Source organism: Nomascus leucogenys, chromosome 3 (genome assembly GCF_006542625.1).
Source record: "Nomascus leucogenys isolate Asia chromosome 3, Asia_NLE_v1, whole genome shotgun sequence".
Classification (NCBI taxonomy): domain Eukaryota; kingdom Metazoa; phylum Chordata; class Mammalia; order Primates; family Hylobatidae; genus Nomascus; species Nomascus leucogenys.
This window is the reverse complement of record NC_044383.1, coordinates 67,872,025-67,885,790: the sequence shown is the minus strand read 5'-3', so window position 1 is coordinate 67,885,790 and position 13,766 is coordinate 67,872,025. Positions and strand designations below refer to the sequence as shown.

The 13,766-nt window shown below is 33.5% G+C and overlaps 1 protein-coding gene across 5 annotated transcripts in view; it reads right to left on the bottom strand.

Moving 5' to 3' along the window:
* KHDRBS2 (KH RNA binding domain containing, signal transduction associated 2) overlaps positions 1-13,766 on the bottom strand; it is a 677,326-nt gene that overhangs the window by 401,579 nt on the left and 261,981 nt on the right. For all 5 annotated transcript variants that reach the window (XR_004029312.1, XR_004029313.1, XR_004029315.1 and 2 more), the window contains exon 3: positions 11,970-12,086. Coding sequence is in view for 1 of the 5 variants with exons in the window: in XM_030809415.1 (XP_030665275.1) it covers positions 11,970-12,086 (117 nt within the window). In the remaining 4 variants the exon portion in view is untranslated. The remainder of the gene's footprint in view (positions 1-11,969; positions 12,087-13,766) is intronic.

The window sequence follows — 13,766 nt, the reverse complement described above, 5'->3', positions numbered from 1 at the left end:
TTTTGGTTTATGACCTAATAATTTATAGCAATGTGACAAAAATTCTTCATTAGATGTGTAGTTAAATATATTTTGATCAATTTTCTAACCAGAAAACCATATAGGGAAACTCTCTCCTCCTAAAAAGAGTATTCCAGGCTCTAGACATGAAGATTTCCCAGAAGAGCCCATGTTGCTCCAAGTCTTCTCCTAAGGGTGGGGCTAGAGTTGCAGAGAAGTGGTGATCTAGTTTCTCTGCTTGTACCTCACTATTTGCAGAGAGCTGTCAAATCAAAGCATGTAAACTGTTGACTTAGGCACCCTGAGTACAGGGTGCACATCATCTGTGGCAAACAGAAGAGAGGATGGATAGCAACATTTTGTATATAAGTCATATCTAAACCACTCGACTTTATAGAGGCCATATTATAATGAACCAGTCAACTCAATCTTCTATGTCCTATAAGTAATTTTACAATATTTAAAGTAATTTAGAAAGGGAACAATAGATACAGGGCCTATTTGAGGGTGGAGGGTTGGAGGATGGTGAAGATCAAAAAACTACTTATAGGGCACTATGTTCATTACCTGTCTAACAAAATAATCTGTACACCAGACTCCCATAACACGCACAATTTACCCATGTAGCAAATCTGCACTTTTATTCTCTAAGCCTAAAATTATGAGAAAAAAAGTAATTTAGATCTGTTTTCTACTTATTTAACTTAGGTTGCAACAGTTAAAGAAACATCAAGAGAAGGCTTGGAAAAGCGTATTTCTTCTAATGTTTTGGTTCCTTGATATTCATCTACTAGTGAAAGCAAGCTGATTTCATAAAATGACCTTCATGTTTATGTTTTGGGGTTTTTCACACCCAATAATTAAATATGTCCTAGTAATTGCTCAGTAATCTCAGGCAAATTACTGTTTCATGGGCAACAATCTATTACAGCTATACAAATGAAAGAATTAAACTAGTATCTTTAGGTTTTCTGCCAGCTTTAAGATTGCATAAACTAATTTACTATGAGTATTGTGACATAAAAGTATATAGGTTATTCCTCAGACCAGATGAAGGAAACTAACACAACCCCACAGTAATCCTCATAATATTCTGAAACTAAATATGGCCCAAGTTTAATTCTTATGCCCCAGATTATTATGTTAAAGCTATACAGTTGCCAACAAAGCATACTCTTGCCTTACTCATATTATAAAATCTTTCTTAAATTATAATAATAATAGTCATAATACAAGTTTCTACATAGTTTCTTTAGATTATTAGTATTAAATAAAATGTGCATAAAACTTTGAAACCTAAAATTTATAGAACTGGAATCCTGAAAATATTAACTCAGCACAGGTAGGATATGTCTGTTTTTTAATGGCTTGCCATTTTATACTGCATCATTTATATTCCTGTATAGGTAGGAGTGACTGTTGTCTTAAAGGACTTGATTTGAGTGAATCTGATATTGGTGGTGTTGCTGAGAAAACAAAAATCTCTCACACATTCAAGAAAGTAAAAATGAGAGTAATTTGGTGTTTCAAATTCTGAAAAAAAATTATTCTGATAATTATTTAGCTTAAAATTTTTAGGTGAAAAAAAGAAAATAAAGACTGGGAAAAAATATTCCATAAGAGTTTAATGATAGAAATAAAATACTGCAAAACACCCCAAAACGAAGAGAAAACAGTAAGCCCACTATTGAGGAATAGGAAGCAGCAAATAGAGGGCATTACAAGCTTAGAAATGTAAACATCACAGCTTCTCGAAATGTTCCAAATTCTTTAAGTTAAGGCTCACATTTTGTTTGCCTTTTTTTTAAAACCCTATAGTGATGCTAAAATTGTAGATGCTAGCAATTACATACCTATAGCTAAAGGATTCCTTATCCGGAAAAAAACATATGCAAGAATACTGGCATAACAGATTACTGTCCATCTCAAAATCCTGACCTCAAAAAGCAAAGAAATTTTATGTTAGTATTTTCAAAATTAAAACAAGATGCTAAGTTTGCATAAAAATATGCAAAGAGTAAACTACTTTGCATATAATTTTAAAAGGAAATCTATTCATAATGGGTGTTAGTGATTTCTAATATTTAGATATTAAGCAAAAATACATAAATGTGTTTCCTTTATTGGCATTTGGTATGCTTGTTTCTATGACTGGCCTAACTGCCACAATGGAACAACTCAGAGGCACCATTCACATGAAATGCCTCGTGATCAGCATCCCTGGAAGTGCATAAAACACTGTCCTGCTGCAAAGAAAATCAAGTGGTGCAATCAATTGTGTTTACAGCAAAATATGTAAATTTTATTTGTATCCCTGGCATTTCATTTTCCTCAGTGTTTCTGACTTCACTCTTGGTGAACCCATACACCCAGAAAACGATTAAAAGTAAACTCTGCAGTGTTGTTATTCATTAGATTGAGAAGCTGCTGATTTTTTTTTTTCTTCTTTGATCTTTCTTTGAGCTCCGTTTAGTGTCATTAACTAAAGCGAGAAAACAGTTTCCTACTGTTTAACAATGATTGTGAAGAGCCCAAATAAATTTTCAAGCACTCATGACAACTCTATTCAACTAAGGAATGAGTCAGATATTTATGACTGAGAAAAATAGATTACTACTCAACTTTTGAATGACTTGTGAAATTAAAAAACTGGTAAGAAAATAGAACACTGCCAAATAAACATCACTGCAACTAATGAAATTCGGCATCTAAATTAGTGCTGATGATGCACTTGAGTTAAGTGCAGAATTTTTCTCGTTAACATTCCCACTCTGGGCCCATTATCCTCTTAACTGTACCTCCAAATTCCCCAAGCTGTGCTAGAACAAGTTGTCCAAGTTTCTCTTTAAAAAACATGGCTTATATTGGGGTCATTTCAACTATTAAAATAAACACTTAACAGGATCTTTCTAAAACCATACAAATAATAACAACAACCTTCGCATCAAAGATTTTTCTAAGAGATTAAATATCATTATTATTTTGCTTTTTCAATAACCATTCCCACAGGGTTTGACATTAAAATTACCCATTAATTAATAATGTATTATATGTTACAACAAGCAAAATAAAGCTATTTAAGTAAATTTTCTTTCTAATATTCAATTATACTAGAACAGTAACTTTTTAATATGGGTCTTTGCTTTGGTTACTGAATTTGTAGGCAAAGCAAAGAGAGAATCCAGTATAAAAAATTTAAGCAAATCTTAATATTTTAAAAAGTAAAATATGCAACACAGAACTTGAGAAATTATACATGCTCTAGATTTGTTTGCTATACAACTATGAGTGTTTTATGTGTTGATCAGTGTTTTCTATTAAAATAACATGTACATATCTATATAGATACACAGGCAAACATACACACACACACACACACACACACAAACACACACACCCCTCTAGAAATTATCAGTCTGCACTGATCCCCATTAGAAGACAGCAGAAATATATACATACAGAATTTCATACAATTTTGAATTTCATTCTAAATTCATATATATGTACGTATGGAGAGAGAGATTATCCGCTAAATAATATGTATGTGGTACTAAATATATATTAATAGTATATAAATATATATTTCTAAACTTAATTACCTTTGGATTCTCTCATTTTTCTCTAATATAACAATCTGGTTAAAATAAATCATGTAATGGGCACATATATTCCCAGTAATCTTGGTCTAGGTATTGCACAAACTGATCTCATATCTAAATTCTTCCTTTAATAAAATGTGAGAAATGACTAATGATGTAACAAACTCAGTTAATAGTCTCCCCACAAAAATACCATATTGAACATTTTGTTGATCAAGATAAATCTTCAACAATCTAAAATGTTCAAAAGGAGGGACCAAGAAATAAAAACTCTCCCAGTCTTGGTCTGAGGCAGTACTTTCTGTGTAGTGCCATTTACTTTCCCTCTTGGGATCCATCTAGCATCCCTGAGAAAATGCTAGAACACTTGCTTTGTCAAGTTGTCATAAAATTAAGAAGACTTACAGAGAAACTGGAATCACCTGCCCAATTAACCTTGAGTCTTGTGACATTAAATCAGATATCCAAAAGCAGAAAGACTTTAAACCAGCTTTATGACTAACCTAATGCTTTTTAAACTAGAGCTTTCTATTTTTGATGTCTACTATCTCATAAAATGTCTCTACCAAGAAGAAATGTTTGAATTGCCTCTCTTGGCAGCCTTTTCTTTGACAAGTTTTAAATAAAATGTTGACATGTGCTTCAATTATTTGACGGTGGGAGAGGCAAATTCAAAATAAGTTGTAAATACAATACAATAGAAAACAGAACAAAACTAAACTAAAAACAAACACCCAACACACACACACACGCACGCGCACACACACACACACACACCCCTCTAGAAATGATCAATCTGTGCTTATCGCCATTAGAAGGCAGCAGAAATGCAAAAAGAGAATATAATTTTACATATAAAGTAGTAGTAATGTGTTCCAGTTATTTATTGTTGCATAACTAACCATGATACATTCAGTGGTCTAAAATAATGATTTTAATATTATTATCATATACATGGTTTCTGTGGGTCAGAAATTTAGGTAGTGTACCATGAATACAGCTTGCATCTCTGCTCCAGGATTTTTTGGGCCATAGATAGGAAGACTTGAGCAGCTGATCACTCAAATGGCTAAGGACTGGAATAATTTGGTGAATTCTTTACTCGCATGTGTAAAGCCTGCACTAAGATGACTCAAAGGCTAGACTCAAGTAGGACTGCCCACTGGCACCTATACGTGGCCTTTCGATGTAATTTTGGCTTTCTTCACAGTAAGCAGCATCAGGATTTTCAGAATCCTTTCAAGGCAGCTTTAAACTCCAAGACATAGTGTTTCTGCAAATGAGAAAGAAGGTACACAGCTTCTTCCAATGTAGTCCCCCAAATCATGAACCAACATTACTCTGCATTCTATTGATTACAAGCAAGTCACTGAAACTATCCAGATTCAAGGGGAAGAGAATTGGACCCTATTCATCTCTCTCTAAAATAAATGTCAAATAATTTGCAGCCAATTCAAAAGTTCCACAGAATGTGAAATTTAAAATATTGTCCAGATATATAACCTGGCCCCTTTCTATATTGGTTATATTGCATTTGTACTTTTACTATAATATTTTTAGGCCAGGCACAGTGGCTCACACTTGTAATCCCAGCACTTTCCGAGGCTGAGGCGGGCAGATCACTCGAGGTCAGGAGTTCAAAACCAGCCTGGCCAACATGGTGAAACCCTGTCTCTACTAAATATACAAAAATTAGCAGGCATGGTGGTGGGCACCTGTAATCCCAGCTACTTGGAAGTCTGAGGCAGGAGAATCACTTGAACCCAGGAGGTGCAGGTTGCAGTGAGCCAAGATTGCACCACTGCACTCTAGCCTGGGCAGCAAGAATGAGACTCCGTCTCAATAAAAAAAGAAAAAAATTTCAGATCAGCAGTAAAGCTTATGAACTAAAATAATAGACCATCCGCAGTGGTAGAAAAGAACTACATCATTATACTTCTGGTTTATAAATTGTAAAATGTCTAAAAATTTCTATTTTCATACATTCTTTTTTAATAGCTTAATAAATAAAAATGTCTTAAAATATGGTGGGAGAGGCCCTGATTCTGTGACTCTCTCATTTCACTCTTCTAGGGAAATAAGGGTACAATACAAATAATGAGTGACAAGTGACAATGAGGACAAGTTACTATACAAGTAGCACTAATAAAATGTTTTCTGTATATAAAACTTGGTTTATGGCTGTGTCATTAGGTCCCTGAAAGTTTCCAAGGAGCAGGTCTTAATTACAAAAATTAAAAGGAATTTGTCTAGATGCAAATAAAATCAGATGAGAGGAAATCAATGATTTAAGATAATATATAACTTTGATTCATAATTCATAAAACATTACTACCTCATATCCTGTCATTGAAGCTTATGAAGAAATTGAGCCCAGATAGCTTTATCGCTTTTTTTTCTTTCTAAGGTCACAGGCACACTATACTGAATGATAAATTATTCATACATCAAAAGATGAAGATGCTAATTTGAGAAATTGTCTCACAAATATGATGATATATTTCACTCTTCAAATCAAACCTAATTAATTATTTGGTCATGTATAGTCCAAATATAACACATACTGAAATAATCTATTGGTTAAACATTGCAACATAAGTTTCATTGTATTCCCACAAATATATATATTTTAACACAATGTTTCTTATCACAAGAGCTATGGTTCAGGTGGGACCTTTCAGTCTGTTACTCCTACTCTAAAATTCAAATCAGAGAAACAGAAAAGTTGAATGAATCAAACATAAAATTCCACGTATCTATATTTTATAATACTCTGCTTATGTTTCACAAACACAAATGATATTTAAGCAAGTTACTATGCTGATTCCTTGAACTCTGCTGGAAGTCAAAATGAGTTAGGCATTCTTTTCTTCAGAAGGCCAGTTGAGAAAGAAATGCTGATCTACTGTACAGTTCATTAGAGGCACAGCTAAAATGAAAGTCAGGGTGTCTGGGCTCTTGATTTTGTAGGATTATAAACCGCTTTGGTGTTCAAGATATTAAAGAGTTGAAACAGGAGTCTATGTAACCAGTCACAGCCTGATTGACAAGCAATGAGCATGACTTCACCCCTCCAGGATTTGAGAGACTATCATGCTGTTTGATGTTAGGCAGAGCCCAGAAGCCAGATGAGAGACGGCTGGTGCTAGGTTCACACCCGTATTGCCCACTAGGCAGCCACATCTCTTTGAAGATTTTTTGTTGATTTTATTGTTGATGAAAATCAATTTGCCATGAAATCAGAAAGAATTTACTAAAGTAGTCATCACCAAATGCAGAAGAAATATTCTAGAATAGAAACTGCACATTATTACTGCATCAAAGACAGGAAACCTTGCCTTGAGAAGTATTACACATTTTTCAAATAAAAATCCACCAAACAGCACTGTACTTTTAACATATAATCATGGGACTGCTTTAATACCCCATTTCGTAATTTCAGCCAAGCTTATTAACAGAAATGCCAAAATACCTTTCATTACAACATAACTTGTTCGCAACATGTCCATTTGTGATTTCCATTTAAGGACAATAGGTGAGTCTAAGAAATTTGCTTTCAAGCTTTCCTATTTTCCTCACTCTTGTCTGGATGTGTTCAGCTATTGTCTGATTTTCTCTAACCCCTCTAACCTTTTTTCTTAGAGATAATATGTTTATTTGTCACAGTTTTCAAAAATAAGCTTGTAGAACCACTGCTTCCTCTGTTCTCCCTCACCAGTCTTTGCCATCAACACCCCCAAACACAGCAACACTCTATCTGAAGCTACAGTAAGTTACCCTGAAGATTGCTCAGAAGCCACTGCCAGTGAAACCAGCAGCTGTGTGGTTGTTTAGAACCAGCTGGCCATATGGTATGTGAAGGACTTAGACTTTAAAGAATTTTCTAAACTGCTAGTTAATTTCCTGAGGTATTTTGAAATATTGTCTACATACTATACATTTTCCTTTCTAGATTTCTCTAAGAATACTTTTTCTTCTCACAATTTAAAATGTAGCTTCTGTGCAAGCATTCCTGGCTGGTCTTAAGTAGGATGTGAGTTCATATATTGTGGGATCTGACCAATACGAGAAAGCAATCATGACTATATGTAGGATTTTGTTACTGGTATTACCTTGAATATTATGATATTTTACTTTGTTTTCGTTTTCTTTTTCTGCTTACAGAGTTATTGGCTAGGTATAACTAAACAAAAAGTAATGTTTCCCCAACACAAGATAACACAAAGAAAAACATTAAACTTGAATCTTCTTATTAGATACCACTAGAATTATTTTATATATGATGCAGTTAACTTTATAATGATCTGGAAGCAAATCTTAATACTTCATATTTTCTTATGTAAGGATTAAGAAGTATTATTAAATCCACAAAAACAAAACGAAATGAGTTTGTCATTCTATCTACCTACTAATCCGAATGACTGTTATTTTCTTAACTTTTTTTAAAAAAATGTTACACTGGTCAATATGTTTAATTAAATATCAAGCTTTGTGACTCATATCTAATACTTTTTATATAGCACAATATTGAATCTATTCTTGAAGTAATAGTAGATATGGAATAAATATTTTTGATTTTTTTCCCTGACTTACACAACCAAATATCTTCTTTTATCATGAAGTAAAGATCAAGTTGAAGACATGCTTTGTATGTCTTATGTCCAGCCTCCCGTCCACCCCTTAAGTGCTCACAGTGGCTCACATCTATAATCCCAGCACTTTGGCAGGCTGAGGCAGGAGGATCCCTTGAGGACCACTTGAATCCAGGAGTTCAGGACCAGTCTGGACAACAAAATGAGACTCCATCTCTACAAAAAATTTAAAAATTAACCAGGTGTGGTGGCGTTCACCTGTAGTCCCAGATACTTGGGGGCTGAGGTGGAACTATCGCTCGAGCCCTGAGCCCAGCGGTGGGTCAAAGCTGCAGTGAGCTGTGATCGCACCACAATAGTACCACTGCAGTCCAGCCTGGGCAACAGAATGAGACACTGTCAGAAAAAAAAGAAAAAGAAAGAAAAGGAAAAAAGACATACATTGTGTAGTACCTTAGCAGCATACCCAACATAGAAAAGCAATCTGCATTATCATGTCTTATAAAGGTGAAGCAAACATGTTTATTAAACAATATATCCTGCAAAGTCACCTATCTATGAAACCACAGAGTAGAGTGCTGGCCCAGGCTTTGTAAAGTACACAAGGAGCCCCTCATGTGGCTTCAGTTATTTAGTTTTTCTGTTGGATAAAAGATTAGCAGCTGCATGTTGAACTTCTTAATACTTGCTGATCTAAATTTTAAACATGGCTAATCTTTGTAAAGTCAGGCAAAGTTGAGAAGAGGATTCTGAGAGGCCTGACTAAAGTTTGGTCAAGGAGAGTCTTTGTCAACATACATACCCATACATATTCATGTGTATGTATGTATGTATGTGTCCTTGGACATATTACATTTCAATGCCCTGTTACATCCAGATTGACATGTTGAGTAGGTAAATATATAAATTCAGCATCTAGCACTTAAGGGGGAGACTGGAGGCTGGACATAAATTTGAGATTCAGAGCACATTGGTGCTATAAGAACATGAAGGAAAAAAAGAACTCTGAAGACTAAGTCTGGGCTTGGAGGTCTGGAAAAAGAGGATCCAGTCACAGAGACTGAGGAGGGGAACAATAAAGAATGAAGGTGAGCCAGTGACTGCAAATTACTTTCCAGGAGTTTTACTATAAAGAAATCAGATGGTAGCCAAAGGGGAATAAGTATATTTATTAAATGAATATATGGCTATAGTTGTCATAATAGTTTTAGATACAGCTATGGTTATACAAAAAGTACAGATTCTCCCTCAGGGCCTTCGCACTTGGCATTCTCTCTCCTTTCTGATATTTCTATGTTTGGCTCCTTCTCATCTTCCAGTGTTCTTTCTACTTGATCACTGTATCAAAATTTGCTCCCAACACCATTAACCTCTTTTCCCTGCTTCTGTTTCATTTAAATCCATAAAAATTATCAATTCCTAAAAGTATAAAATGTATTCATGTATTTATTATCTGTCTTTCCCATTGGGATGTAAACTCTAAGAGAGGAAGATCTTGTATTCATGACTATAAACTAGAACTGTGAATTACATAAAATGTGTTCGATAAATAATTAATGCATGAACATATGCTGGTTTGTATGTATGCACACATATACACTTTTATTGCACAATCCCATGTGATTTAATAATAGAAAAAACAAAATTATGTAAAATCTTCTTTCCTGTTCATGTCATGATGCTGAGAGGCAAAATAACAGCATCATAATCAATAATTTACCAAGGATTTATTTTTTATTTTAATCAAGTGTTTACTAAGGTAAATTTTTCATATCCATGCCTGTGATTTTATTTCAGCTAGGTGTCCAATACTTGAGAAAGTTAAGACCTTCTCATTCAAAAGCAAGCAAGTGGAACAAAAAAAGAAAAAAAAGAAAAAAAGGCCTTATCTTAATTCTAAAAAATATTTTGCAGTGCAATCTATTATTATTATTTAATATGTTATTTTATTTAATTTGGTAAGAAGTGAAAACACTCAAATCATAGTCAAACATGATGGATCACACAAAGAGTAATAAGAAACTGAATTGTAAGTAACAGGTAATATTAGTAAATTAAACCTAATGGAAACTTAATAGAAGCAAATTTGTTTCCTGTTGGATTTTCCAGTACTTTTGCTGGTACCTAACATGCTCACAGGGAAAAAGAAATTTAGTTTAAAACTTTATGAACAGGAAAAAATGTCCAAATATATGAGAATTAAAAATTTGCATCCATCTGTTTTAAAAGATGTAGAAATACTACATGGAGATTATGCATGTGCAAAGCTAACTAGAACAGTTCTCCATCCTGGAGATAAACAGAGACAGTAAAATATGTTAAGTGATAAAAGAGGACTTAGCCTATTATAGGAGTTCAGGGAAGCCATGCTGGGGAGAAGATGACAAACTGAAATCTTAAAGAATGTGTGAGACCATAAAAACACACAATATGAAGTTTATAATATAACAGTATGAAGTATTTGGGAAATTCATAACAAAAACAATATTAAAGAATACATGAAAGTACAGGCATAGGTTATTATGTGTCATTTTCTCCTCTTATATAAAGAAAATCTAAACTTGTGGCAGGGACAAAAGCTTATCTCATGTCTAGATGCTGGTGTGCTCACCTCTTAAATATTTGTAAGATTTATTTTAAATGTAATCAGAGAATCTGGAGGCAGGAGGATTGGCAAGAATATAGTCATTGCTGAAATTGTACACAGTACAGAGTAATCAAAAGTTATCCAAAGAAAGGGCTAGTAAAAATCATTCCATCTGTGACTTTCTACAGTTGATTATTGAACCATTCTAAGAAAGCACCCAAATAGAGGGTTTTGCTAAATCTCCTAATGTAGACTTATTACAGTAAAGATACTTTATGTATGATATATTCACCAGTTCAGTGACATTTCACACTATAAATTTCCTCATTTAATATGTCTCATTAACACAGATACAGGACTCCTGAGCAATTTTCTAAGGATTCTCATAGTCAGAAATAAATATTTGAACATTTCACTCTCCATACTAACATTACCAAGTCATACAAGTGTGGCCTGCTCAAATGATACCACCAAACACATCCAGCCTTTCGCAGTGAATCCTCAAACATCCTTTTGGAATAAATCTCTACAAACTGTCATTTCTCCCAAACACTGAATTCTAACACCGAGAAAATTGCTAACACTTTATAAAATAAGAAATAATGTAGTACAGATGTGAAATAAATCATTTCAAACATCAAACTTGATATATCTCTTAACTTATTGTTCTTTTGAGGGTCAGGTGAGTTGTTTAATATCATTGAAACATTTCAAGAAATAAGCAGGATTCTCTTAGATTTGCAGATAAGTATTTGAAATTGCTTCAAGTAAGAGAATCAAGGTGAAATAGGGCAGAGAGGTAAAATGAGAGACTGATACAATGGATGTTATTAGGTGATATGATTGAAGAAAGAAAAAGGAACCAGCGAGGGAATTAAAGAAAATGAACACAGACATATAGAAACATTCTACAGAGGACACAGAAAAAGTGAAAAGATTTGACAGCAACCTACACAAAGGACTAAAAAAAATGAAAATATAGAATATACATTCTGAAAAGAAAAAGAAGGGAGGCCAATAATTGATTTTTAGGAAGACAGAGGAGATAGCAGAAAGTGACACAGGGCGATCCCAGGAAATGGAAATCATAGGAAATGGTGAAAGAGCCACTCAGGCATGCTTGTAAATTTGGCCATCAGTGTTATAGTTAACCTCCTGAATGTGTTAAATATTAGATTCAAAGTTCAGTACCTTAGCTTTATCTCTCATTGATCCTTTTCCCAGGATAGACATTTTAGCACCTGTTTCTTCCTGTAGCCTCTTCAAGGAGTTTCCTCTTGGTCCAAGCAATTTCCCCACAAAATTGAACTAGGAAACAAAATCAGTAGAATGTCTGTTTTAAGGTACAATAAAGTGATTATTTGCACCAAGAGTAATTGATGGGTTATAGGTTTTTCAAACTTTACCACTGAGAAGAAAGTCATGGCATAAATACACACACATACACTCACACACACCCCAAACCATTTCAGATATCTAATCTAACACTCATTTTAAAAGCTATATCTCTTCTTAAAAGAATGCCAAAGTGAAAAGTATGTGGAAAATATCATTTACATATATAATCAAATGAATCATTTATTAAGGAAAGAAATTAAGGAGAATCATGCTGGTTTACAGAAAATCTAAAGGCTTTTTCTCTCAAACTATATTATTGAAATAAGAGATGAATTTAACATAAGTCTATAAACGTACAAAATTGTAAAAGTTTGCAATCAATATTTTAAAGTCGATGTTTTAAATCAATATCTAAAATAAAATTTGATATTCAAGTTTGTTAAGCATTGTCTGGTGACCATAACTTTCTATTACAACTTTCATAATCAGGAATAAAGGGACTCAATATTTCTTCAATCTTACATTGTCTATATTAAAGAGTTGTTTTAGTAAATAAAAGATATGAGCACGTAAAGGTTAAAAAACAGTACTTATAAAGCATAAATACAAAACACTTTGTCAAATAAAAAATTCTTGGGCTCCACATAATTTGCTTAATCATCTTGAAACATAAATAAGAACAAGTGAACTAAGAGCAGTTATGAAAGCATTTATGTTAGCTACTAAAAGGAACATTACCAAACTGAATGACTGAGGTAATAATTTGTGCCATAATTTGTTGATTAAACTAAAAACACAAAGAACATAGAATGCACCAAAAACTATCTTGGGAACATAAAAAACAATGATAAGTAAGACTAAGTAAAATTGCTTTCTATATCAGAGATTTTCTTTCCTTCTCTTCTCTTCTCTTCTCTTCTCTTCTCTTCTCTCTCTTCTCTTCTCTTTTCTTTTCTCTTTCTGCCATAATCCCTCAGTAAGAAATACACCATAGTTAATGGTATAAAACTCAGTTTTTTTCCCCAAGTCCAGGATAAAAAGAAAGATGTCTGCTCTTACCCCTTTTATTCAACTTTTTACTGGAGTATGGATTGTTGTATGTATAGGTAAATAGATATGGTATGGTATAATGCCCAAAAAGACTATACATAGGTGGTCGATTTATTGTCAGCAAAAGTGCCAAAGCAACCAAATTTAAAAAGTAAAGTGTTTTCAACAAATGGTAATGAAAAAATTGAATATCAGTATAAAAAAGAACAAAACAAGAAAGGAAACAAAAAAAAATCTTTCATGACCTCTTTGACATGTAGGCAAACCTTATTTTGAGATCGATCATAGAACTATATGTGACAACTAAAATTATAAAGATTCTAAGAAGAAAGCATTAGAAAAACCTTTGTGAACCTAGGCTATGAAGAGATTACTTAATTAGAAAGCAAAGAGCACTAAAAAAATCCCTAATGATCAGTGATAAGCTTTCTTTCATATGTTTGTTGGCCACATAAATGTCATCTTTTGGGAAGTGTCTGCTCATATACTTCACCCACTTTGTGATGATATTTCTTTTTTCTTATAAATTTGTCTTTTCTGTTCCTTGTAGATTCTAGATATTAGACCTTTGTCAGATAGGTAGATTGCAAAAATGTTCTC